The sequence below is a fragment of the Balaenoptera acutorostrata genome, chromosome 3 (genome assembly GCF_949987535.1).
Source record: "Balaenoptera acutorostrata chromosome 3, mBalAcu1.1, whole genome shotgun sequence".
NCBI lineage: Eukaryota > Metazoa > Chordata > Mammalia > Artiodactyla > Balaenopteridae > Balaenoptera > Balaenoptera acutorostrata.
In genome coordinates, this window is record NC_080066.1 from 155,482,138 (window position 1) to 155,509,322 (window position 27,185).

General features: G+C 54.6%; 2 protein-coding genes across 4 annotated transcripts in view; one reads left to right on the plus strand and one right to left on the minus strand.

The window, feature by feature from the left end:
• Positions 1-11,584, plus strand: part of TMEM63C (transmembrane protein 63C) — a 135,863-nt gene extending 124,279 nt beyond the window's left edge. For all 3 annotated transcript variants that reach the window (XM_007184516.3, XM_057543016.1, XM_007184520.2), the window contains 6 exons: positions 613-775; positions 1,012-1,117; positions 1,483-1,650; positions 3,885-3,994; positions 5,381-5,449; positions 8,660-11,584. In XM_007184516.3, the coding sequence (XP_007184578.1) occupies positions 613-775; positions 1,012-1,117; positions 1,483-1,650; positions 3,885-3,994; positions 5,381-5,449; positions 8,660-8,860 (817 nt within the window). In that variant the 3' untranslated portion in view covers positions 8,861-11,584. The remainder of the gene's footprint in view (positions 1-612; positions 776-1,011; positions 1,118-1,482; positions 1,651-3,884; positions 3,995-5,380; positions 5,450-8,659) is intronic.
• Positions 11,585-17,520: 5,936 nt separating this feature from the next.
• On the minus strand, positions 17,521-22,723 carry NGB (neuroglobin). Its single transcript, XM_007184525.3, has 4 exons — positions 22,446-22,723; positions 20,798-20,909; positions 20,054-20,173; positions 17,521-18,641 (listed from the first exon to the last, which is right to left on the minus strand). Exons 1-4 carry the CDS (start codon positions 22,532-22,534, stop codon positions 18,507-18,509), a joined length of 456 nt encoding a protein of 151 aa, XP_007184587.1. The 5' UTR covers positions 22,535-22,723; the 3' UTR covers positions 17,521-18,506.
• Between the last annotated feature and the right edge of the window lie 4,462 nt (positions 22,724-27,185).

The following is a 27,185-nucleotide window of genomic DNA, read 5'->3' on the forward strand; positions in this document are numbered from 1 at the left end:
TATCCATTCGTCAAACAGCCCTTCTTTAGAGCAAGCCAGTGCATGTATCTCCTAACCCATCCACAAATGCCATAGACCACCCCCAGCCCTGCTCAGAAGGGCCCTTGTTAACTTAAATTGGTCTGAGAACACATGTATACAGTCAGCCCTCCATATCCATGGGTTCCACCTCTTCGGATTTGACCTACTGCAGATCAAAAATATTCAGGAAAAGAATTCCAGAAAGTTCCCAAAAGCAAAACTTGAATTTGCTGTGTGCAGGCAGCTACTTGCACAGCATGTACGTTGTATTTACAGCTGTTTACACTGTGTTAGGCATTATAGATGATCTAGAGATGATTTAGAGTATACAGGAGGATGTGCCTAGGTTATATGCAAATATTATGCCAGTTTATATGAGGGACTTGAGCATCCCTGGATTTGGTATCCACAGGGGCTCCTAGAACCAATCCCTCACGGATACCGAGGGATGACTGTATTTGAAAGCTGTTCTCCCCATCTCTACCTCCACCCCATCCCCACTTCCTCAATTCGTTTCCTCTCTCTCCTCCTTCTTCCCAATATCTCTGCCCTTTCCCTCTTGCCCGGCTTCTGTGGCTGTCTTCCACCCAGGTGTGTGTTCCTGCCAGACAATGGCGCCTTCTTTGTCAACTACGTGATCACGTCAGCTTTGATTGGCACAGGCATGGAGCTGTTGCGCCTGGGGTCACTCTTTCTGTACACCACCCGCCTCTTCTTCTCCAGGTCGGAGCCAGAGAGAGTCCACATCAGAATGGTGAGGGCCAGGCCCTTCCCTTAGTACAGCCCTCACAGTTTCCCTTGGGCGGGTGTCAGGAAGGGGGCCTGTAAGAAGCACGAAGGGACCAGAGGTGGGAGGCATGGTGAGGTGGGGCGAGGTGCTTCTCAGACACCAGGGTTGGAAGGGAGGTTGCCATCCCGGACAAGGAGCACAGAAGCAGCCAAGCCAAGTGGACCGGGCCACCTCAGGAGGACCCCTGCCTTCTGCCCCAGAACCAGGCCATGGACTTCCAGTATGGGCGCGAGTATGCGTGGATGTTGAACGTCTTCAGCGTGGTGATGGCGTACAGCATTACCTGCCCCATCGTTGTCCCTTTTGGTGAGTCATCCCTGAAGCTCACTGGGGACTGCACACCCTCGGACTGGGAGCCCCACAGCATCCAGCTCCCTCCTGGATCAGGAGGAGACCTGGGACAGCCTGTCGGAAGGGTGGGGAGGGGCCGGGTCAGAGCCAAGCCAGTCAGGCAGCCAAGGTTGGGTGGCTGTTTACATAGGATGTTTGTTGGCAGAATAGGTTCTAGGGGCTCCAGGGAAGCTGCTGGTCCCAGAGGTCAGCACCATGGAGCTCCCACAGCCTGTTCTTGGCCCTTGCCACTCTGACAGACCTGAATCTAGCATCTCAGGCCTGGCGGGGGGGGAGCCTTGGGACGGCCGCTGAGTGTGCCGCCGTCTCCCGGCCCCCAGGGCTACTCTACCTGTGCATGAAGCACGTTACGGACCGCTATAACATGTACTACTCCTACGCACCCACCAAACTCAACGAGCAGATCCACATGGCTGCCGTCCACCAGGCCGTCTTCGCACCGCTCCTGGGTCTGTTCTGGATGCTCTTCTTCTCCATCCTGCGATTAGGTAGGTGCCAAGCCCGCCCCACCATCCCGCCTCTGCCTGTTCCCCATTGCTCCGTCACCCCTCAACAACAACTGTGTAGGAGCAGAAAAAGCCTGGGAAGAGCAAGGTGTTACTCGTGGAACAGGGCAAAGCCCAGTGCCTTCTCTAGGCCTAGGGGGCTCGTGTTAAGAGTCCCGGCAGACCTTGGAAGCTAAGCAGAGGACCAACGTGGTCCAAATCATATACATTTTGGTTTACAACTTTCAGGGCAATACCAAAGCAAAACAAACAAACAAAAAATTAAAAAAACATCCTATTCCTTCATTCTAACTCAAGGCTGGCAGGAAATAAAATATTAGCTATCGGGCTCCATTCGCAAGACATTCCCTCCGGGATCCTAGAAGATGCTTGGTCTTATGTGTTGTCAAAAACCTGGAGGAGGATTCAGAGCCTGCCCCAGCAGCCAGCTTGGCTACACAAAGCTGCTGTCCCCGCCCAGGTGAGCTCAGAGATACCCTCACAGAGGGAGTCCCCACAGGCCACAAACTGGAACCCCCAGTTCTCTGCCCTCAGAGTCACCCATGCCCCAGGCAGCAGTCTCTGCCAGCCCCTTCCCAGTCTCAGAAAAGGCTCATGCTGACCTCCCCGTCCTCCTTCTCCCCCCACCCCCACATTTGCCTTCCCTCAAGACACTTGACCGTAACCTTCTCAGTGGTGTGGAGAAGGGAAAGTCCATGTTTTTTCACTGCCTGTCACAGTGGCGTCAGTCAACATTCGGCTCAGTTATTTATGTGCGTTGTCCATTTGTTGTCGCCCCCGAAGCCTTTCCTGCCCCAGCAGACTTCATTTTTTTTAACAATGCTTTTTTTCTAAGTATAAAGAGCTACATGTTTATTATCAAAAACAGAGAAAATTGAAAGATCAAAATTTGAATGACCTACCAGCTCACCTACAGCCTCATGTCTATCGCTCCCACACCTCACTCTGTGCATACGTTTTGGGGGACAGGGCAAAGTGGAGGGAGTTTATTGGCTTACTCTTAACTTTACAAAATTGTGATATCCATTTTATACTATTCAGACTTGTATCCTGAGTTTCTTCACTGAACGTTATGTTCTGAGCAATTTCTTACATTATCAAAATACTGTTGAGTACATGCCTTTTAACGTCTGCGTTAAATTCTGTCACTTTTAGTCAGTTCTCCATTGTTGGGATATTGAAGTTGTTTATCATTTTTTGCTTTTATAAAAACACAATAAACATCATTATGCAATAACTTCTGACTGTAAAGACTGATTTTCAATATTTATGTAGTTAGAAAACTGCTGCCATAAAAAAGTTACCAAACATCCCCAAACAAAAATTCTGAATTGCTTTTCCATGCCATTAGCACATGTAACTGAGCACACTCACTTCAAAAGGGCTTACAAGGGCCAGACAGAGAAAGACAGATATCATATGATATCATTTATATGTGGAATCTAAAAAAGAAAATGATAACAAATGAACTTATCTGCAAAACAGAAACAGACTCACAGACTTAGAGAAGGAACTTATGGTTACCAGGGCAGAAGGGGGGTAGGGATAGATTGGGAGTTTGGGATTGACATGTACACACTGCTATATTTAAAACAGATAACCAACAAGGACCTACTGTATAGCACAGGGAACTCTGCTCAATATCCTGTAATAACCTAAATGGGAAAAGAACTTGAAACAAGAATAGATATATGTATATGTATAACTGAGTCACTTTGCTGTACACCTGAAACTAACACAACATTGTTAATCAACTATACTCCAATATGAAATTTAAAAAAAATTTTTTAAAAACAGGCTTACAAGAAAAGGTGTGGGTCTGAGACTGACTGTATTTTGGGGCAGTGGCATAGATGAGTGACTCAGAGATACTTCCCAGGGACTGTGAGGTGGAAGGTAACTGACATCGAGGAGGACGTTTAATGGGCACCTAAATGGATATTTAAGTCAATTAATTTTTTTCATGGAATCCACCGGATGCCAAGTCGTAAACTGGCCAAATAGCACAGAGGGTTGATGTCCCTGTGTCGGGCTCATTGATCAAGTTGTTAAGGGGAGAACTGGGCAGGGACATCTCTGCCCCAGGCTCCAAACTCCTACAGGGGTGCTGAGCTGGGCCCCAGGCATCTGTCAGCCTGGGCGGCATCTCAGCCGGCACCCCTGCCCACAGCTCTGGTCCTCAAGCACCACGCCCATGCCTTTCCTTCTCCTTGCAGGGCCGCTACACGCCATCACCTTCTTTTCCCTCTCCACCCTTATTGTTTCCATGATACTGGCCTGCGTTGGCACTTTTCTGGGGAAGCTTCGGAAAGCATCTGACTATGAGGTGAGTCGCCAGCCTGGCTTTCCTCCACAGGTTCTCCTGGTCCCAGGGCACACAGCTCTCGGACGCCCACCTGAAGCACCACAATGACGAAAGGCTCTTGCCTTTCCCTCTGATGACGGGATGTGCAGACTCAGTGCCAGGTGTACGTGCTGCATGTGTCCTTGCACTGGCCCCAGAATCATGCCTCCCGGGGCGGGGAGATCCAGAAGACAGCTGTCCTCTCCTCTTCTCCCCTCTGACACCTCCTCCGAACCACAGGCTGCTGGCCCATCCCTCCTATGATGTGAGCCTATTCAGCCACTGAGCTGCGAGGACCATTCCAAGGCACGGAGGGTTGAGAGAGAGGATGGAGTGAAGGAGTAAAAGAGGGGGTGGTAAAGTATGATAACCTGGGGAAGGGGGACAGTCATCTCACTTTTAAGAATCTCAGGATATTGAACTTGCCTGGAAGGGAGGCCTGGCTCTCTGGGCCCCATGACTCTTTCGGCTCTTTGCCAGTGGGGCCCAGCCAATTATTAGAGAAGGGATCTAATCCATGCCAACAGAACTGTGTGCTCTAGATCAGCACTTCCTAAAGTAGGGTGACTGTAGAGGTGTACTGGAATGATTTTCAGTGGACTAAAACATTTTATATTTTTCATGGTTACACATTTATTTTTCTAGTTAACCTTGCTTACGGCAACTGACACAGGATTTCTGTTTATAATCGTGAATTGTTTCCTTTTCAAATGAATTTAAATAAGAAAGGAAGTTGATTTAAAGCACTAGCATCCTGCTGAGTCAGAGGAAGGAGCCTCTGAGAAGAGAATCTTCTTGCTTCCAGTGGTCCTGTATCTGTGGCCCTGGGCACAGGTGCCTGCTGCCCTTTCTACCTGGACCCTCCTCCATCCCCTGGCCCGAGTCCACGCTAGTGAAGGACCAGAGCGAACGACGCTTCTGGCTCTGTCTTCCCAATGCAACGATGTCCTGGGATCTGGTTGCTTAAGGGTCCATTCTAGAGACAGAAGGTGACAGGGGACCTAACCCCTCATCTCATTACAGAGATGGGAAATTCTGGCAGGAGAAGAGGTATTATGGAAGTCAAGGCTTCTCCTAGGGTCAAAGCAGTCTCATCTTTGAACCACAGCCTCCACTCTGCTTACTCTCTCCCACCATGGTCCTTGCGAATGGAATATTTCAGAAGGGTCTCCCCAGCTTCCCAGTCCACTCTCTGTCCCGCTGGGCTTCAGCCCTGCCAGCTGGGCTGCGGGTCTGGAAAAATAGAAGATGAGTTGAGTTTAAGGGGAGCAGTAGGCCCCTTAAGCCTGAGTTTAAGGTCCAGGCTTCTCTGGACGTGGGGAGGGCGGGGGCACCCCATGACCCTCCTTGTCTCTCCCGCCGCTGCAGCCCGAGGAGGAGATGGAGACCGTGTTTGACCTGGAGCCCAGCAGCACCTCCTCCACGCCAACTTCCCTTGTGAGTCAGTGCCTTTGCCCTGGGGCATGTCAGGGGGCGGGTGCTCACAGGGGTGGGCTACTCCAGCAGCACTGCGGGGACACCAGCAGTTAGTGGCCACGCTGGGTACTGGGGAGGAGCCGGGTGTCCCTGGACCCCCTCCTCTGACGCAGCAGGACTTGGCCCAGGTCAAATTGCTGCCGTGGCCCTGGCTGAAGAGCCTTCAGAAAGATAGAAGATCCAGGATTTACTCCAGGACATTCTCTAGGAGCTCAGAGAGGACAAGAACGGTCAGGGCGAACCCAGCCACAGCGAGCTCAGTCGTGTAGACGCAGGGCCGTGCTGGGGCTCGGCTTCAGGACCGAAGGCTGACCTCCAAGGGCGCAGGGGCCAGGCAGAGCGGCGCAGAGCCGCAGCAAGCTATTGGAGGTCTGCACCGCATGGTAAGGCAGGGGCTGCGCCAGATGAATGAGCCCGTCCCCTTGTGAAGAGACGAGGCCGGACTCAGAGTGCAGGGGTCCAGCAGGCTGGGCGTTGGCTCCCACACCGTGGCTCAGCCTGGAGGGGCGTGAGCGCTTGCCCGCAGCCCGGCCACAAGTGTGGCTGCAGGGCCACTGATGCATGCACCGAGCAGGGTACCGGGTCAGCCTGTGCCCCGATGCCAGGGTGCCTTGGGGAGAACTGAAGAAGGGTACCAGCCAGCCTGGGCACTCAGGGAAGGCTTCCCGGAGGAGGGAACATCTAATCCGACCCCAGGAATGGGACAGTAGGTGTTACCAGGTGGAAGAGTGTGTGTGGGGGAAGAGCATTCAAGGAAGAGGATCAGCCTGTGCAAAGACCCCAAAGAGAGAATCTGGAGAACCGGGGAACCTAAGACAGTTTGGGGCCTGGTGCAAATGCAGAGTGGGTGGCAGGGACCGGTGGGAGGGGAAGCCCTTTAGTTACGGCAGCGTTGGGTGAAAGCTCACAGACACAACAGTGGGCGGATGTGCCCATGCCGGGTGCACAGAACTACAGGTCTGCCTCACTCTGAAACGAACCCTACAGATAGGGCCCGATGAGCTCTGGGAGGTGCAGGCAAGAGGGAGCTCCAGTACCAGAGAGACAACAAAGGTTTCGAAGCAGGAAAGTCTCTTTTCACATAGCATCTCCCCTGGGGCCCTTCCAAGATGACCTCTCTGGAATATTGTCATTAATCAGTTATTGAAACCTTACAAACTAGACGCTTCACCGTTCTTGCTCTTGATCTTTATGATAAACCTGCACAGTAGGGGTTTTTATCCTCATTTTACAGATGGGGAAACTGAGGCTCAAAAAGGTGAATTAGTTTAGACCCTAGAGTACTACTATGCAAGGAAGTGGCAGAACAAGGTTTGAACCAGGTCTGTCAGACTCTAGAGTTTGAGCTTTAAAAAAAAAATTACTGGAATTGATTTTTTTTAATCTTTCATTATTATAACCGAGGGGTCTGAGCGTTGTAGATAATTATGGGGAAAAAACAGAGAAGCAAAAATAAGAAAATAGGGCTTCCCTGGTGGCGCAGTGGTTGAGAATCTGCCTGCCAATGCAGGGCACACGGGTTCGAGCCCTGGTCTGGGAAGATCCCACATGCCGCGGAGCAACTGGGCCCGTGAGCCACAACTACTGAGCCTGCGCGTCTGGAGCCTGTGCTCCGCAACAAGAGAGGCCGTGATAGTGAGAGGCCCGCGCACCGCGATGAAGAGTGGCCCCCGCTTGCCACAGCTGGAGAAAGCCCTGGCACAGAAACGAAGACCCAACACAGCCATAAATAAAATTAAAAAAAAAAAAAAAAACAGAGGCTCTTTAAAATAAATAAATAAATAAATAAGAAAATAAAAAGTCCATGTTTCTACCGCCTAGAGATGACCACTGATACCTTAATGTATATTTTTTCAGATATATAGTTTTTTTTAATGACATAATACTGTACACTATTTTATAACCTGCATTTTAAAAGACAATCTCTGTCTTTCTACATATATACATTTTTACCTCTTCAAATACCCAGTCCATATTCAACTTGCCCTACATGTTCCAGAAATATCTTTTACAGCTTGTCCAGACCAAGATCCAATCCAGTCTCTGTGCTAGATTAATCTGGCACCTGTGCATGTCCCTTTTATTTTAGCACCGTCTCTGTTTTATGACTTGTTGGAGAGACCAAACCAGTAGTCCTGCAGAATGTCCCAACTTCTGGCTTTTTCTGGCTGTTCTTCATGGTATCTTACAGGAGGTTACACTATCTCCTGTATTTCCTGAAAACTAGAAATTAGATCCAAAGGCTTGATAGATTCAAGTTCAACACTAGGGGCTAGATAGAACACATTACAGGCAGTGCTGTGAGTCACACCAGGCAATATATAATATCCCATTTATTGCCATTAATGATGCTGAAGTGACTCCCTGATTCAGGGATGACTGCTGGCTTCTTCCATTGTTCAGTTACCATTTTTCTCCTAGGACCCAAAAGTCATCTATGGGATTTACTTTGACCTTATGAAAATACCTAAATTCTTCTGTAGAAAGAGTGTTCTCTCATCAACTAGGGCTGTTTAGTTTCACTGAAATAAATTCCCACAGGAAAGGTTTAATTCTATCCAATAATTACCTATTTTCAAAATAAGGAGTTGGTTTAAAAGTCCCTTCAAAGGATGACAAACAGCTCTGACCCTAGTACTTCTTGTGCTTTTCTATTCTGCTGCCATCCCAGGCATTCCTGGGCCCATGCCTGGATTTCACAGGTCACATGACCAAGACCTCAGCTAGCAGCCTCAGTTTCAAATCCTGATTCACAGGCCAACCAATGACACAGCCCGAGGGAGTTGGATACGCCTCTGAAGCTGTGTTAGAAAATGCGCTAGCTCAGGAATGGGGGGGGGTCCCTCCAGACCCCAGTGTAAGGGAGACTCATGTCATCTCCCCCTGGGTTCAGCCTGACCTGGAACCAAGAATGAATGGCACGTGTGCTGAAGGAAGCGTGGACTAGGAGTAGGAGACTCGCACTAAGTAGCCCGGGGAGCACGTAGATGCTCGATAGATGATCGAGAGCAACTGGGCAGATAGCCAGGGACTTGGGCTGCGGGGGAAGAAGGAAGGAGCCATGGCTTAGAGGGGCAGAGGCTCTGCGGGTCAAGTGTGAGGGGGAAGCGTGTGCCCAGGGCCCTGCCCCAGATGTGACCTCACCCCATCTCCCCTCTCTGTCCCGAGCAGCTGTATGTGGCCACTGTGCTGCAAGAGCCGGAGATGAACCTGACCCCAGCCTCCTCCCCCGCCCGGCACACCTACGGCACCATGAACGGACAGCCGGAAGAGGGAGAAGAGGAGAGTGGTGTGAGGGGCTTTGCAAGGGAGCTGGACTCGGCCCAGTTCCAGGAAGGGCTGGAACTGGAGGGCCAGAGCCAGTACCACTGACCAGGACCCAAGGCCTCCACCTGGCGACGCCAGCCGGGAGTGGCGGCCAGGGGAGAGCCCAGCAGGGGGAGGCAGGAGGGTGGCCTGGACCGCCCCGCTACCTCCTGCAGACTTCGGGAAGGCCCCAACGGAGCCCTGGCTATCTGTCAGCCACGTGGAGGCCCCGACCTACTGACCAGCTAGAACGGGAGACGACAGGCAGTGTAGAGGGACCCCAGGATGGGATGGAGGATACCGGCGAGCACCATGTCTTGGGAGCAGGGGCTGGAGCCCTGAGCACAGAGACTGAAGGCTGGGGGACTTTCCTGGTGTCACGGTGGAGAAGGTTTGCGTCAGGGAAGAGGCAGGAGGAAGCCCACTGAAGACTCTCTGGGGTCTTCGCCACCCTTCCACCAGCTGCCCTGCCCAAGGAGCTTCTGCTGCTGTCCTACCCTCACCCTCACTCCCAGCCCACCCCGCTCCTGCAGTCTGAGGAAGCAAAGGTATGTATGCTGGGCCTCGCCAGCAAGACACAGACAGCCACCTCCTCCGGGTTTCCCTGCCTGGGGATCTGTAAAGAGAAAGTCTCTGCACCCACCCGCAGGAAGGGGCAGCTGAGACCATAGACTTAAAGGAGGCAACTGAGCCCCTTCCTATTCCTCTGCCCCTCATCAGATGTCCCCAGGAGCAGCAGGGTAGAGAGCCTTCTCCTTTCTATTCCTGCAAGAGTAGCTGGGGTGTGGTCACTCAGGGCTCATTAAATGGGACCTGTGTGCATTTTGATGAAGGCTGCTGGTTACTGTAAGGTGGGCGGGGCAGAGGCAGAATTCATAGAAGGTCTTCTCCCAAAACGCTGAGTGATGAGAAACCAGAAATACCTCCCCAAGCCCCCGGGCCTAATGAGAGGACCCCCAAGGTCGAGGATGTGGCCACTGAGAGCTGCTCCGGCCGCATGCCCATCTGAGTGCCTGGGCCCCCAGGGTGACCAAGGTGGGGGGTAGCTGAGGGTGAGAAGCCCATGCTGCAAACTGAAGGCACTGGCCTCTCCCCAGCCTCCGAGCAGGACCCTTCCTCTCCTCTCGGGGCCGCCCTGCACTCTGCACTGAAGAGCAGTCCAGTGGCCTCCAGTGTGGTCCTGGCTCAGACACTGCGGATGCCCTGCGGGGGATTGAGGGGCACGGGCGGGGGCTGCGTCCTCCGTGGACAGGCATGCCCTCCCGGGGCGGCCCCCACCCGAGGCCTGGAGGAGCCGAATCCTGAGTGGGAACAACGCTGGTGACACCACTGCTGCAGGCCGGGGGGGTGCAGGCCTCTGGGGACAGGCCCCCATCAGGACCACCAGGCAGCCAGCGGGGGGAGACACGAAGAAGGGCTGGCTAGGGCCTGGGTGGACCAGAATGAGCCAAGTCAAATGGGGTCTGCGTGCTCTAGAGCTCTCCTGAGCTCCCTCCTCCAAAGGTCTGGGCCCCTGCAGCCAACCTACTGAGGGTGGGCGTTCAGGTTCACCTCACCTGGGTGTTTCCCACCGGCTGCCGGGCACACAGATGCGCCTGAGCTCAGATCACCTGAGCCTCACTTCTGCTCCACCCGTGCCCACATCCCGGCTCCAGAAGCTGCAAGCTTGACCCCAGAGGAGAAATAGCACTTGAGGGGCAAATATTGCTCTCCCGCGAGAGCTCAGCCCAGACCTTGGCATGAGGGATCTTTCCAGAGATCCTGGCTCATCTGGGAGGAGGCCGTGTCTCCTCGTCCAGGTAGGAATAAGGAGGGAATTATACCCAGCTGGTCCCTCGTAAACCCAGGCCCCGCGGGGCTATCTCCCCCAAGCATTTCACCAGCCAACAGGGGGAAGTGGTCCTTTCCAAAACAGTCCAGCACAGAGCCCTGCCCACCATGCGGAGGTGGCAGCTCCAGGCCCTGCCCCACCCCCAGGTGTGTGGCGAGGGCCGTCCTGCCAGAAGCTGGCCTGAGGGCTCTCCTTCACTTGGCACTACTTGCTGGCATCCGCCCCGGCCTCCGCAGCCCCTGCGGGACTGTTCCTGCTGCTTGTCTCGCCTCCCACTGCCCAGCTGGCAGCCTGTGGAAGCTACATATGGAAAGGTCCCAGCAGATGCTATGGCAGCATGGCTGGGGCTTCCCCCTCTGAATCTGGGTCAAGTGCAGTCTGGTTCTGAGAGAAGACGGTGAGGATGTTGGGAAAGTTGCTGCGTCTACTCGCTTCTCTACTCTTCCCGGAGACCCCGGCCACAGCCGCTCGACCTCCCGTGGTCACCGCTACGGGTGCGGGCGTACTTTGGCTCTTTACACGCCACATCCAGGCCCTCCTCAAGCATCTCCCCTCCAACCTGCTCTCTCGGCCCACACGCTTCTCACCCATTGGCCTCCGCCTACCACCACCCACCCCATCCCACTGCCCACTTCCCAGCTGCCCCCGCCCCATCTGTTCCCCCAAGCCCCGCCTCTCAGACCTGATCCTCTCTGGAGGGAGCTGCCTCGGGGGACCAGGTATTGCCTAGAGCCTTTGAGAAGTGCCCCTCCCGGGGCCTAGGGCAGCTCCATGCTTGCCTGCCTCTTCCTCAGACACTTCTGGAAGCAAAGTGCCTATCAGCAGCATTGCATCCTCTGGGGACCCCGGTGGGGAGTGTGGACTTCCCTTGGCCATCACCACTAAAGGAATGTGCCAGAACGCCGAACCTTCTTGTTATTAACGCTATGACCGTGCCTTGAATAAACAAGTCCTCCCAACCTCTGCTGGCCTGTGCCTCTGCATCTGAACCAGCCCAGCAGGGCTTTCCCTCCATCTAGAAGGAGCGAGAGCTCCCGGAGGTGGCCAGGCTGGAGCACCACATCTTGCTTTGTGGCTTTGGCCCCTGGGGCCAGAGCTGCCACTCTGGGACCCTTGACCCCTGAGGCCTTCCCTGGCCCCTGTCCTCACAGGGGAAGGCCTGGCAAATGCTACCTCGTCTGCTGGAGAAACAGGAAGTGAATCTGCCTCTTTCCACCGTGGATGCTCTGAGAGTCCCCTGAGCAGTAGGGGAGAACTTTCCGGTCCATGAGCTACCCAGGAAGCCACCAGGGCAGCCTTTCCTGGGCAGCAGAAGCCCTGGGGTGAGTGCTGGGCCCTGAGGGCGGGCCCTCGGCCAGATGAGCAGCGGGCTTGACAAGACGAGGACTTCAGGTGGGAGCCCGCAGGGAGCAGCACGCTGGGCTCAGGTCTGCGCCAGCCTCCACCAGCAGCATGAGGGCAGGGGCAGGTCAGGGAGAGGCTGGGCATTGGGGTATGTGGGGCTGTCACAGCAGGCCTGCACAGGATAAGAAAACCCTCTAGCAGAGGGTAGTTATGTCTGCTGTCACACCTGTGGCAAGGGGGGTACATTCCCTGCCCTGGGGGACATGTGTCCTGGCCCTTCCTCTAGCCAGCTCGCTGACCCTGGGCCGGTCACCTCATCCTGAAAGCAGGAGAGCAGGAGACTGACCACTCTGTCTCATTACTGAATAGAGCAGATTCAGCCACAGGGACAGAGGGAACAGGGTGTGGAGGGGGGCTTCCTCCCCCGCTGCTCCCTGTGAGGGCAGAGGCCACTCTCAGGGGCACGGTGCCCAAGGGAGGCTCCTGAGCTCCCCTCACTGGACCTTCTCCTCAAGCTTTCATAGTCCACCCATGGGCAAGGGCTCAAAGCCCCCCATGGTGTGAACCTGGGCAGGGGGCCAGGGCCCATCCCCTTGACCCCTCTCCCCTCAAAGCAATTATCTTCCAAGTCGGGTCAGATGAAATCCACAAGAGATGCTTCAGTGGGGAGAGGGATAGGAAGAACACCCTGGCCGGGTGGGAGGGGCTAAGTCCTGCTGCCTGGGAATGGGGATCAGGGGGTTGAGGAGGGGGGGGAGTGGGCAGATGGCCAAGACGGAGGCCTGGTGCCAGGGAGGTCCAGGATGCCAGTTCCATGGGGCTCCGCCCAAGAGGGCATTGGTGCACCAGACTGAGTGCCGGGTTGGGCTCTGTGGGACTGGGGAGGAAGCAGAAGGGCCCTGGGCTCCAGGAGGCTGTGCCTGGAGGCCAAGCTTGGGGCAGCTCCCTGCCACCCTCTCAAAGCCATCATGCTCGGGAAGCTCCATGCTGGCCGACTCTGGGTTTCTGAGCTCGCTCTGTGAAGGGCCCGGGGAAGTGTGGCAGAGCCTGGCTTATGGGAAGACAGTTCACAGGTTTTTTCAACAGAGGCTGTTTTTTGAACATCTGAGGTCCCACCTTGACAACCAGTAGCCCAGCATCTCTCAAGCTTCAAGTGCTGGGTCTCTAGCCCAGCTGCAAATTGGAGTATCCTGGGAGATTTTAAACAATCCCAACATCCAGGCCCCCTTCGCGAACAAGCCAGAATTTCTGGTGTGGGGCCCGGACGTTTCTATTTTACGAAATCCCCCCGGTGACTCTGGTGTGTAGGAGGGTTGAGTGAGCAAGGCTCTTCTGGAGCCGTAAGGAAAACCATCCCAGCCTCATGGCCCTGGAACCGCGCAAGCTGGTCTCAGCACCTCACACTGCCTCTCACCTCAGGGAGGGGGTGGCCCTGTAGCTTGTCTGTAGTTACAAATCCATAGGCTGGGAAACCTCTTCTCCCTTCACTCTGCCTCCAGAGAGCTCAGAAGGCAGGTGCCTGGTAGGTAATCAAAGATTAGACCCAAACAAGCATTTTCCTTTGGGCTTACAAGCAGTTAATGCCTAGCGTGGGCACAACTTCTGTTGTAATCATCTTACTTTGCAGTAAGTACTACTGTTGGGCCAGAGAGACACACACACCAGCTTCAGGGGTCATTTCTGCCTGTCTGGTCACCTTCAGCAATGGTTTGAAGCCTCTCCTCTTCCATCCAAACATAGAGCCCAAAGTGGCTTTCCTGACAGCCTTCCCATGTGGAATGCAATAGATTATAAGTACAGTAAACAAATTTACATAGTGGGAGGTCAGGATAGGTGCTTTGAAGAAAAAATAAAGCAGGATGGGAGGTGCTGTCTAGAGATGGGGAGGATGGGGGACGAGCTCTGTGGGAACGCGACATGAGACACGTGAGCCAGTGGAGGCTGCATGAAGGGAGTGGGGACTAAATGTGGGGCCCGAGGACCAGTGAGGAGGCCAGAGTGGCCGGAGCAGAGTGAGCGAGGGGAAGAGAGGAAGGAGGCGAGGTCTGAGGGGGCCATGGGGCTCCGTGGGCTAAGCTACTGGAGGGTTCTGAGCAGGGGAGAGACATGATCCCCTTACTAGCCACTGGGTGGGGACAAGACGGAAGCAGAAAGCCCCGTTGGGGACTCTGTTGAGGCTTCCAGGGGCGACAGTACAGTAGCTCAGCCAAGGACAGGGCAGTGAAAGAGGAGAGAGGGAGTGAAATTCGGAATAGGGCCTGGGGATCCCTGGATAGATTCGATGGGGGTTCTAAGAGAAAGCAAGGAGGTAAGGATGACTCCCAGTTCTTCAGCCTAAACAACTGGGTAAGCTGGTTTACCAAAGCAGAGAACGCTGGGAAGGAGCAGGTCTGGGAAAAAGCCCAAGTGTTCGTTTTGGTGTGTTACGTCTGAGATGGTGCCTTGTGTGGACGTTGGGCAGGTGGCTGGATACGGAGTCTGGAGTAAGGGAGAGTTGGGCTGGAGGTGTAAACTCCAGAGTCATCAGCGTCCGGATGGTGTTGAAAGCATGGGACTGGCTGCGATCTCTATAGGCGCAAGCGTAGGTTGGAGAGAGATGGGAAGGAGAATCTGTAAGGGAGACTGAAAAGGAGTGGCAGAGGGGAAGGAGGGAAACCAGGAAAGCCTGGTGTCCTGGAAGCCAAGGGAAGAAAGGGACTCAAAGGGGAAGGGGGACCCCAGCTCTAATCACACTCGACAACAAATACGGGGCAGAGAGGAATGAGCTCAAAGACGCCACCAAGAAGCATCAGCCAAGTCAAATGCTGGACATGCCACTGAACAAATAACCAGGTTTCACCCACAAATCAATAGCCTGGGGGAGGAGGCGAGAGGCTGGTAGAGAATGAGAGGTTTAGGAGACACAACCAGATACAGTGCGTGGCCCTTGATTGCATCTTGAATTGAACAAACCAGCTGCAGAAAGACATCTTTGAGATACCAGGGAAATTTGAATATGAACTGGGTGTTATTAGGTGATGTTGAGGAGATAACTGTTCATCTTGGTAGGTATGTTGATAGCATGAGTTAAAAGGTAAAAAAAAAAAAAAAAAAAAAATCAGCTAGAAATTCATATGGAAGACTTTACGAGTGAAAGAACATGATGTCAGGAATTAGCTTTGAAACTGTCCAGCAAAAGAAAAGGGCAGGGGGAGGTCCTGAGTTGCTTCACTGCTGATTCTGGGTGAAGGGTACACGGAGATCTGTTAGGCTCTGATTTTTGTGTATGTTAACATAAGATAGAAGAAGGGGTGATCAACTCTTCCAAGTGCTGCTGAGCAGAAGAGGACGATGAACGCTAAGACATGGCCCCTGAGTTTGGCAGGATAGAGACAGTTGGTGACCTTAACGGTAAGACTGGTGGGTGGATGAAAGCCTGGTTGAAATGGTTACCATCCTCTCACAGGAGTGAGGACGTGAGAACGGCGAGGAAAGACAACTCTTCTGAAGAGTTTTGCTATCAAAGGAAGTAAAGAAATAGGGTGGTAGCTGGAGAGGGAAGGGGGCGGTGAGGGAGGGGAGGTTCTTTGTGTAGAACGGGAGTTGTGGGCTGATGGAATGAAGAGAAGAGAGAGAGGATTCCAGGGCTGAGACCTGGAATGGAGGAGGAAGGAACTACCCGCCCCACCCCACACACACACACACTCACACTCACGCTCTCACACGCACGTACATGCAGACACGCACAAGTGGAAGAGAGGCCTTCAAGAGAGGTGAAAGCACCCATGCTTAGGATGGCTTAAGACACATCAGAGGAGGCTGTTTGGCCTCTCCAGAGCCAGGTCACCCCAGGCTCCTGGGCGGGTGTCAAGCATTCAGGAGCCCTAGGCCAGGCTTGGCCACCAGATCCTGAGCCGCTGTTTGGTCACATAGCAGAGGAGGCCTCCTCACTGGAGCCTGTGTGGGCACAAGAAAAAGATACTTTTGATGCCCCAGCGGGAAAAGCACTCCTAACACGCTCCAGACCCAACGTCTGCAGTCACACAGCCTGGCAGGCCTGGCCCCCTGAGCTCAGCAAAAATGAGGCCCCAGCTGGAGCTAGGGAGGCTCTGCTGGTGCCAGTGGCATTGGTCTGGGCTGAGAAAACCGGACCTCGGGGTGTGGGTAGCTGGCCCGGGTGCAGTCCCTCCAGCCATTCACAGCCCAGCTCCAGGACCCCACACCTAGGAGGCCAGGAGCACGTGGCGGGTTAAGCCCAAGCCTGCTCGGAGGAAGCCCGCTCTTAAAGTCACTCGCTCCCCATGCCCCTGGCTATGTCTCTGCTGTTGTCTGCATGCTCCTCATAACCACACCCCCCCACACACACTCACACTCACACCTGCTCTTCGACTCCAATGTGCACCCCAGGTTATCACGTTTAGTCTCCTTAAAAAGACCACCCTGGGGCTTCCCTGGTGGCGCAGTGGCTGAGAATCTGCCTACCAATGCAGGGGACACGGGTTCGAGCCCTGGTCTGGGAAGATCCCACATGCCGCGGAGCAGCTGGGCCCGTGAGCCAAAATTACTGAGCCTGCGCGTCTGGAGCTTGTGCTCCGCAACAAGAGAGGCCACGATAGAGAGAGGCCCGCGCACCGCGATGAAGAGTGGCCCCCACTTGCCGCAACTAGAGAAAGCCCTCGCACAGAAATGAAGATCCAACGCAGCCAAAAATAAATAAATAAAATTAAAAGACCACCCTGGGATTGGCACCTACCCCTGCCAAGAGGATCTAGAAGCTTTCCTCAGAAACACTGCAAGATTTGGTGCTGCTGTCCTGGCATCTAGTCCATTCAATCCCTGGCCTCACCTTGTCCACCAGCAGGTGGGCTCCCAGACCCCTGAGCAGTGAACTGCTTCAGACTCTGGACTAGTGTGGGTAAATGTTGTAACAAACCAACCCCCAAATGTACAATGGCACAAACACAGTAGAAGTTTATGTCTCTTTCCTGTAAAATTCAAAATCGGTGAGCCCCTGCTCTACATGCTGGAGAAGTACTTGGACCCTGCAAGGCACTTCTGATTAGTGGGTGCTCTCCTCCAAGCAGTGATTCAGGGACCCAGCTCCTTCCACCTGTGACTCTGCCACGTTCAATGCATGGCCCTCAAGGTCACTGTGAGGTCTGCATCAGGCTGCTGGAAAGATGACAGAGCACAGAGGGGCATGCAGGAGTTTGTGGGGACCAGGTCTGGAAGTGGTATACATGTCCACACATTCCATTGGCCAGAACTCAGTCACATGCCCCACGTAAATGCAAGGGACGCTGGGAAATGTAGTCCAGTTGTGTGCCCTGCCAGCCAGTTTCCACCACAGACCCCTGGCTCCATCTCGGCCACTGGCTTCCCCACACCTTTCCCTACTTTTCCACCCACTCTGGCCTTGGCCCTGCCGAACCCATCCTCCCACCCTGTCCTACATCCACCGCCCTGCATCTTCATCTGGCCACAAGCCAACACCAAAGAAAAGACCAGTCCCAGCGGATCAGAGGGGCACACAAAATAGGTTTATTTCTCATAAGTTTATACAACCACAGCACGCAGCAGAAGATAAAAGTGGAGACAGCTCGGGGCGAGGGCAGGGGGCCTCTCCTGCAGCTTTCTCTTCTATCCATCCAGGTAAGTACAGGCACACGGCAGGTATTAAATATGGGGAGCTGTGGACCCGCCGTCGGTATGGGCAGAGGCAGAAAGGGTGGTGAGGGAAATGAGACTCAGGGTCTGACGGAGTGCGGGGTGAGCAAGAGCCACTGGGAGTCAGGTCTCTTGGGAATGAAGCCCTCCTCCTTCCTTGCCGTTCCGCAGCCTCGCCGCACCCTGGCCGGCTGGCTGGTTCTTACAGAGCAATAATAGGGGAGCTCCCACCAGACACTACAAAAGAAAAACTACTCTGTCGGGTGGCATCTGAGTGGGCCCCCAAGACCCAGATAAGCCCCATCAGGGAGCCAGGTCTCCCTTCCTCAGCAGCTCTCCTGGTCCCCTGCTCCTGCTGCCCGTGATTCCACCATGAAGGCTGAAGCTATCCCACCTCTTTCCTTGTGAAAAGCAAACACCCCTGGGAGAGAAAAGCACTGAGGGCAGGCAAGCTGGGAAGGTGCCCGAAGCTCAGCCTCCCCACTGCCCCGCTTGGCCCAGGCTCGCCTGGGAAGGGAGGGTCACAGAAGAGCCCATTCCCTCAAAGCCCCATACCCTCTGGGTCCATGCCACCTCTGCTACCAAAACGCTGCTCCTCCTCCTGGAAGAAGAGGGGAGGCCACAGAGGAAAGAAGGCCGGCAGGGAGGAAGCTATTGGAAATTCAAGGAAATCCGAAGGCCCCTTTCTAAGGAAAAGCCACCCTGTCTGCCGTTGGGGGTGAGGGAGACTGAGACGCAGCCCTGCTCCATCACCTCTCCGGCATGGCCAAGGGGACAAGGACCATGATGCAGGGAGGCCTAGGGGAGCCTGGGCTACAATGGACACAGACCAACAGATAGACACAGACCGTCAGGGGCCACCAGGCAGAGGCCGCTGGGCAGGGCCGCCTCTTAATCGCCATCCCAGCCACGACTCATGGCCTGTACCACGGCTCCGTAGAGCTGGCTCCAGGCAGCCCGCATGGCTGGTGTGAAGGCAGGGCCCAGGCACTTCTCCAGCATGTAGAGCAGGGACTCACCCACCGTCTGCAGAGGCAAGGGGCACCTGTCATTCCCAAAGGCAGGAAGGCGTGCCCTCATTCCACAGGTGAGAAAACTGAGGCTTGGGGCTGGTAAGGACTCCTGGGCTTTTCTTCTCTCCTGCACGGGGGTCCATGCTTCCTGAGCAGGATTCTGCCCCAATCCTTGTGTACACCTTAAAGGTGAGGCTTTAAAGTGAACAAAGCATTTCACTCCACTCCCAGCCTCACAACCACCCCATGAGTGGAGCCGAGGCATTGCCTGGGACCTCCAGCTCAGACCAAGCAAAGTCATTGCCTCCAGGCCTGTTTCCTCCTCTGCAAGACAGCAGTCATGATGTTAAGAGTCCAGGCTCTGCAACCTGAGATGAACCTGAGTTCACTTTCTGACTCTACTACTTACGAGCTGTGTGACCTTGAGCAAGTTAGGTAACCTCTCTGAGCCTCAGATGCTTCATCAGTAAAACAGGGAATGTAAAACTTCCAACTCATCAGATTGTTGGGATGATTAAATGAGATCATCTATGAAAAGCTCTTAGCACAGCATCTACACACAGTAAGTCTTCAACAATAATAACGGTTCTCATGTTTTATTAGTAATTATAAAATACAGTTTATTTATTCCACAAATATTTACTGAATATGCACTAAATACCAGATACTGTGCTAGTGCTGGGGATGGAGAAAATGACAAGACAAACTCAGTGCCTTCCTCAAGGTGCATATGTCTGGCAAGGTGACTTTGTGATAGGCTGTCAGGTCAGGGTCCCCAGTGAGCCACACCTCAAGGATTCACACCCTTGACACTGGGCTCATCCATGTGACTGGCTTTGGCCGATGGGACATTAGCAAGAGTGATGCATGCAGAGGCTGGCTTGTCCTCTTGAAACACGTCCTCTCGGAACTCAGGTGCCACTCCGTAAAGAATCTCAGCTAGACTATTGAGCAATAAGAGGCCACAGGGAGAGAGATCCCAAAGGATGACAGGCCATCTTGGACATTCCAGCCCCAGCCGAGCTCCCAGCTGAGTGCAGTGCACGCGTGGCTCCAGCCACAGCACGTGGAACAGAAGAACCGCTCAACTGAGCCCAGAGAAATCAGAAACCATTGTTTCAAGCCAGGTTGTTCTGGGATGGTTTTATACACAGCAATATAAAACTGAGCATACCAGCTAATCCCAAAGGCTCCTTCACTTCCTATGGTTCTAAGGGAAACCATACCAGAGAAGAAAAATTGGAGGCTCAGAGAGGTCAAGGCAGTGCCAGGGTCACACAGCAAGTACACAACAATGCATGCCCCAGCCCCGGTCATCTGAGGGTATAGGAGTGGGAAGGATGAACAGGTGGATAGGAGAGGCCTGAGAGAGAGTGGTGGCCTCAGACCAGGAGCTTTGGAGAGAGAAAGAGCCCCTTTACCCACCGAGAAGGAGCTGAGCTTCACACCCACCGCCCGGTGCTTCCTGCCCAGGCTGGCAAGGTACTCCTCCAGCGAGGACAGGTCCTCCACGTTGGTCACCGCAGCATCGATCACGAGCATCACCTGCCAAGGCCAAGGTGGCGGTGAAACAGAGACCAGAGCAACTCCCCATCCCCACTCACAGCCATAATCCAGAACCTGGGGGTCCCAACCAGAAGGAAGAGAGGACCCTCAGTTTTCCAGTATCAGAGACGAAAGGCAGCCTGCGTCTGCATACAGTAGGCGCTCAACATATGGTGGCCAAACTACTCATGTTACACCATGGAGGAAGCTGCTCTCTTCTGAGGGGCTCAAAGCCCTAAACACACCTGCTGGACAGTGTTGTCCTCCTGGGACGAGGGGACACTGAGGCCCTGTGAGAGTCGCCAGCCTCTAAGAAAACCCCAGCTTGGTTTTCACAGGCAGATGGCCCCTGATGGATCAGCGCCAACACCACCTACAGGAGCCAGGGGACAAGGCCAAGGGCAAATGGCAGAGCTGGGAGCAGCTGGCTGAGAGCAGGGTGGGGGAGAAGGCTGACTCGGGTGCCCCAGACTCGGCCCAGCTCAGCGCAAAGGGAAAGGGGCAGATGCCTCTGAGAGGAGGCAGCAGAAGGAGGGGCCTAAGACCAGGGCTGGGGCAGGAAACGGAAGTAAGTCTCCCGAGTTCCTCGTTCTCTCCCAGGAAGGTGCTCCACCTTCCCCTCACCTTCCTGATGTGGTCCAGGAACTCAGGGGAAGAGAGGCAGTCCTCCGAGCTGGAGAACTGGCGGCAGTTGTACTGGAAGAGGGGCAGCAGGTCCGGCTCCAGGTCAAACAGCCTGTGGGTGGAGGCCCGGTGTCAGCCCTGGGGTGTTGCCCCTGCAGGCTCCATGGGCCCTGGCTGCCCAGCAGCAGGAGAGGGTGGGCAGAGCCTTGGCTGTGAACTAAGCACACCCTCCAACCTAGCACGCACCCCTTGGCCAGCTTTGCCGGTGTCCCTCTCTCACCTCTTCCGCAACCTGGAAGTGGCATCCTGGAAAAAACAATGTGTCCCCAGGCCTCTCATACGACCTGGCATAGGGTAGCCCCTCCATAAACCACTGAGGGTTGGGGACTGGGACAGGAAGGGGTTCTCAAACAGGAAGCCTGGAGTCCATGGTGGAGAAAAGAAAACCTCTCTCTCCCCACCCACCCCCCTCTCTGCCTCTATCCCTCTCCCTCTCTCCCATTCTTGGGTCAGAACCTCCCAATGTCATCATGCCCAAGGGGGCTTGGGCCAGCAATGATAATTATAGTATTCAGAATCCCTTACACTTACTGAGAATTGAGTACTTTACACGTGGTTAACTCATGTATTCCTCACAATCCTAAGCCGTGGGTATAACTGTTATCCCAGTTATACAGAAGAGGAAACAGAAGCCCAGAGAGGTTAAGTAACTTGCCTAAGGTCACACAGCTTAGGAGTAGCAGAGCCACAGAGGGTGCCTGAGAAAACAGTGGGTTTGGGGAAAGCTGGGCGGCACAAGCAGAAGCTCTCAGCCACATCTGGGAAAGCCACTGGGGTTTTGTGTAACTCTGCAAATTTATTCCCTTTTTGTTTGGGGTAGGTTTTGTGAAAGCCTCTTCAGAATTTCTGGGCTGGCTTAGGGAGCCAAGGCTCCTGAAAAACCATGGTGAGGTAGCATTGCCTCTTTGGTGATGGCAGAGGGGTTACCTAGACACCCTCAAGCTGAGGTTGAAGACTGGCCTCCCCTTCCCCTTTGGGGTCTGCACACCCTCTTAACCCTCTCTCCAGTGGTGAGAATTGGGCATCTGTCATCCCTTCCCTGGCAGTCCTCTGGTCCTAGCCCAGTCCTTTCCTCAGAAAGGTTTATTCTTCTGTTGGTTGCTGGAAGCTCACACTTCTGGGGCCCAGACCCTGTGCTCCGCAGGCCAGGCGCCCAGTACGCCCTCCCCACACAAGCTCTCGGGACAACCCAGTCTACCTGTATGGGCAGCGGTGGGCACCCCTGCAGTCACCACCCAAGAAAAGACCACTCAGGAGGCACACAGCCAGGGAGGGGGCGCAGCGTGGGGACCAGAGGCCGCTGGCCCAAGTGTAAGGAGGTCCGCTGGAGCGGACCCTGGCCGGCACCCAGAGAGCCCCATAGAGAGCGGGGCGTGCTGGCTCGCAAGACGGGCCACCGTCGCGGGAAGAGCAGCAGGGGCTGCGCCACCCGTCGCCCTGCGCCGCTCCTCTGGCGCACATCTGGAGGCGCCCCAGCGCCCCGGCAGCGGGCCGGTTTCCCTCCTCTAGCGCCAGCTCAGCCTCCTCGAACCCATTCCTGGCGAGGCACCCCACTACCGCACCCCGGGGGCGCTCGGGCCGCCCTCACCTGGCGAACAGGACGGTGCCATGCTCCAGCGGGCTGCGGCTCACCTCCCGCCAGCTCTGCCGGATCAGCTCGGGCTCCGGGCGCTCCATGCTCGCCCGGGGACGCGGGGCGCTAGGCTGGGACCCTCGGGGCGCGGGCACCGTCACCGCACATGCCGCGACATCTCTGCGGCGACGCGGCCAGTCGGCACCTCCTACGGCCCCCGCGCCTCGGCCGGGCGGGGTCCTGCAACCGCTCCTTCCCCGCCCAGGTGGAGGAGCCCCCGCCGGGCCGGCCCCGCTGGCGCTTCCGGGGACCCCGCTCCGGCCGCTGCGCCCTGCACCCCACGGCTCCGAGAGCGCCCCGCCCCGCGCCGCCCGGGCTGGGGCGCTTTAAAGCAACCGCGGCCCCCGCCCTCCTCTCGTCCGTAAGGACGCGCATCTCTGGGCAACTGGCTCCGGCCGGGGACGACCCGGTGGCCTGGGAAACGACCGGGCTTCAGAGCTTCGCAGAAATCGTCGAGCCTCTCGGGATCTCAGTTTCTCATCTGGTGACAATCCCTAGTTAGGGCAAGGAGTTCAATTTGATCGTCTTAGGTAAGCTCTGCGAGAGCCACCTCTCCAAGAGCCCCACTCAAACACTGCCTGGAGGCATCTGACCCCTGGGTACAGGGTCCCCTTCCTTATGCCCCAAGGTGGGCCAGAGAATGCCAGGGCGCCTACCTGTGTGACAAGGCGGAAGCCAGGGAAGAGGGGGAGGAGGTCTGCCCTAGTTCTGGGTCTGAGGCACCCCGTGACATTTGGGGACCACCAGGACTCTCAGCTTTAGGGACAGGGCCAAGACCACAGCCATTTCCAGCCAGGCCTGGGTTTTCTTGAGAAATCTGTCAGCTGCCATTTTTAGGAATTTGTCAGCTCAGGGTCTAAACCCAGCTCTGCTTGGCCAGGGCGGGGTCTTGGGTGCAGCAGCTGTGAGCATTCCACTACTTGGACATTAAGGGAGTTACGCTAGAACATTCTACTATTCAGCGATTTTTAATAGACTTTTGTAAATGTTCAGATAGAAGTACTATTTATTTCTTTAATTTGAAGTTCAGGATACAGAATCTCATGTTTGCCATTCAGGGTGTGAAGTCAATTAGACCTAAACCTTTCTCTTTCTTTTTTTTAAATATAAATTTATTTATTTATTTATTTTGGCTGCGTTGGGTCTTTGTTGCTGCACACGGGCTTTCTCTAGTCGCGGCAAGCAGGGTCTACTCTTCGTTGTGGTGCACGGGCTTCTCACGGCGGTGGCTTCTCTTGTTGTGGAGCACGGGCTCTAGGCGCGCAGGCTCAGTAGTTGTGGCATGCGGGCTCAGTAGTTGTGGCACACGGGCTCAGTAGTTGTGGCTCGTGGGTTCTAGAGCACAGGCTCAGTAGCTGTGGCGCACGGGCTTAGTTGCTCCACGGCATGTGGGATCTTCCGGGACCAGGGATCGAACATATGTCCCCTGCACTGACAGGCGGAGTCTTAACCACTGTGCCACAGGGGAAGTCCTAAACCTTTCTCTTTCAAGCATGAAAGTTCCTCAGGCCCCGGCCCAGTTCCAGTGGCCCAGGTTTTGAAGACCAAGACCCGCATTTATCTTTCATTATGTCAAGTCTCCGAGCCTGTCTCCTCTCAGTCTGCCCACCTCTCTTTTTCCGTTTCCTAAGCTGTATGGAGGGGGTTGGTAGCGAGGTCTCCAGGAGCCTCTCAGCCCACCTCCTTCGGTCCCTGGGTACAAGGTGGGTGTGCTGGGGCCTTGGGTCATGAACAGGCTGAGGCTCTGTGCCCAACCCTGTGCTAGGCCTGGAGTGTTGAATCTTTGCCTTCTAGAACTTCTCCTGCTGGCCCTCACTCAGGACTGAGGACCTCAGCAGAACTCCTCTTTCTTGCTCCCAGCCGAGCCCGGAGAAACCATCTCGCTGCCCTCCCTCTTCCGGGGACTTGAGAGTTTAGAGCATACCCTATTCCTCTCTTCCCCATCCCTCCCCGCATCTCGGGGGGCTCTGGGCTGGAACAGGGGAGCAGAGCTGTAAGGCAGCCTGGCTTGTGTCCTGAGGAGTCCAGAAGGTCCCCAAGTGAGAACACCAAGGGCCTGGGGGCTGAAGGGAGAAGGCCAGGGTGCTCAGGGATTGGACTCCCAGGTGGGTGTCCCATGGCCCTGCAGCCAGGTCAGCAGGTCACAGGGGAAAACCACGTATACCTCCGGCGACCTTTACCTTTCAGTGCCCAGATGCCCAGTGCTCCAGGCCACCTGGCTTGTCTAAGGCTTCCCACGACACCCAGTTTGCACTTCCTGGCAACAGTCTACACTCAGGACCCTCCTTGCCTGTTTTCTCCTTTGGGCAGGGTCTGGAGTCTGATAGGTTAATGAGTTGATGGCCTTAGCTAGTAAGTGGTGAAGCCAGCACTCACTCTGCCTTTCTAGAGCCAGGAGGTAGGAGGAGAGAGTTGAGTACCCTCTAGTCTCCGCTTCCCTTAGTGAAAAGGCCCAAGAACCTGGCTGGGCCTAAGCAGTCAGGGTGGTGTATTCCAACCAGGAGACAGAGGATCTGACTCCACATTTGAGGGGCTGGGAGAAAGTCACCAGAGCTCCCCTCCCTGGCATCTGCCCACAACTTGGGCAGGAGGTTCTAATCGAGGAGAGGGTTCAAGTACTGTCCTAGAGCCAGTGCTGTCACTGAGGCCGATTTATCACCCACAGTAAAGAGTTAGCATTTACTGAGCATCCATGTCCAGACACTGTGCAAGGGACTTTGCATCATTAACTTTTTTCATTCTCATAATAACTCTGTGAAGTAGATCCTATTTGTTATAGCCTGTTCTACTGTTGAGGAAATGGAGGAGGCAACGAAGTTAAGTAACTGGCCCGAGGTCACATAGCTAATCAGCGGTAGGGCCAGGATTTGACCTCTGGACTGACCCTGCACCTCCACTAGGCCTCCGTGCTCCACTGCCTTCCTCACTCTAATGAACTGTGACCAAGAGCTGTGTCCAAAGTTCAGACCAAGCCAGGACCACTGGGGCTGGGTCAGAGGCATGTCAGAGCTGGCTCTCAGATGGCTTGTGACAGCCAACTGTGCTCATCTTTCCAGCTTCTCATTCAGGAGCATCAGGCCGGTAGCCTGAAATAGGCCATGGTGGAGTACAGACACCATGAAAATTGGCATATACTACAAATCAGGGCTTTTTTCCTCCCAGAAAACCACTGGTCTGGGCGCACCAGGAAACACTGGGCCCTGGATGAGCTATCGATGCTTTAGGCAGAAGGTACAACGGAACGTGCTAACCTGAGTCTAAGCCTCTTCCGCAGGGGATCCAGGCTGTCCTGGGCGGGTGCTCCTAGCCCCAGGACCAGGCTGGAGAAGCAGAAAAAGCCCAACTCGGCACCTAGTCCTGGCTCTACTATCTACTCATCAGGCAACTAATTGAATCTCTCCTGGGGAGAACGGGGACAAAAACAGCACTGACTTCACTGGGCCTTTATGAGGATTCAGTGTCACAGATGCATCATGAGTTGGTAAACTAAGGTGTGCCAGTCAAGAAGTGTTTGGTCCTTTTCTAATCTGCCTATCCTCGGCAGTTCCACCTCCTGAGGATCTGCAGGATCCCCTCTCTCTCACCTCCAGCTCCTCTTGGTCCTAAGAAGGAGGTCGCTCAGACAGCCCAGAAGATCCCCAGTTTCACAGTGCAGTGGACTCTCCTCCCTCAGCTTCTGTCCAAAACATGTCAGCTCTTACCTCCTTTGGACCCTTACCATGACTCCTGATAACAGATGACCCCTGTCAAGATGGGGGCCTCTGGGACTTCCCTGGCGGTCCAGTGGCTAGGACTCCGTGCTTCCAATGCAGGGGGCACGGGTTCGATCCCTGGTCAGGGAACTAAGATCCTGCAGGCCGCATGCTGCGGCCAAAAAACAAACAAACGAAAAAACCAAACCAAAATAAAACAAAACAAAAAAGATGGGGGCCTCTTTGTAAGCAGAATGGACATTGCTGCTACCATGCTGGGCCACTCAGCTGTCTCAGAAGTGGACAACCGTTTCTCTCTCTCGCATTCCTTTCTATACTTGTGAGAGGAGGTTAAAAGAGAAAAAGTAAGGTCCAGCTTCCTACTTATTTTAGAATAAGTTTAAATAAATCAAAATAACAACCGGGCTTCCCTGGTGGCGCAGTGGTTGAGAATCTGCCTGCTAATGCAGGGGACACGGGTTCGAGCCCTGGTCTGGGAAGATCCCACATGCCACGGAGCAGCTGGGCCCGTGAGCCACAATTGCTGAGCCTGCGCGTCTGGAGCCTGTGCCCCGCGACGGGAGGGGCCGCGATAGAGAAAGGCCCGCGCACCGCGATGAAGAGCGGTCCCCGCACCGCGATGAAGAGTGGCCCCCACTTGCCGCAACTGGAGAAAGCCCTCGCACGAACCGAAGACCCAACACAGCCAAAAATAGATAAATAAATAAATAAAGAAAGAAAGAAAGAAAGAAAAAAAAAAATCCTTTAAAAAAAAAAAAAAATAACAACCAACATTACTCAAGTAACCTTATCCATGAGAGGGCCTACATGTTCCCTGGTGCAATCAGGCTCACCTGCCTAGCCCAGGGCCTCTGCTGGAATCAGAATGGCCTTCGACTCCAGACACAATGGAATGGTTCCTGCACTCAAAACATTCTTCTCTTCTTTCTGGGAGCCAGAGGGCAAGTCAGGTTCAATTAAGTACAACAAGAACAACGTGGCA

What these genes read in the sequence shown, in the direction of transcription:
- NGB (XM_007184525.3), bottom strand. Translation starts at nt 22,534, where the DNA reads ATGGAGCGCCCGGAGCCCGAGCTGATCCGGCAGAGCTGGCGGGAGGTG. An exon ending in GGCACCGTCCTGTTCGCCAG is followed by an intron (nt 20,910 to 22,445) that starts GTGAGGGCGGCC and finishes CTCCACCCACAG; the next exon opens with GCTGTTTGACCTGGAGCCGG. An exon ending in TCCTGGACCACATCAGGAAG is followed by an intron (nt 20,174 to 20,797) that starts GTGAGGGGAAGG and finishes TGGCCTTGGCAG; the next exon opens with GTGATGCTCGTGATCGATGC.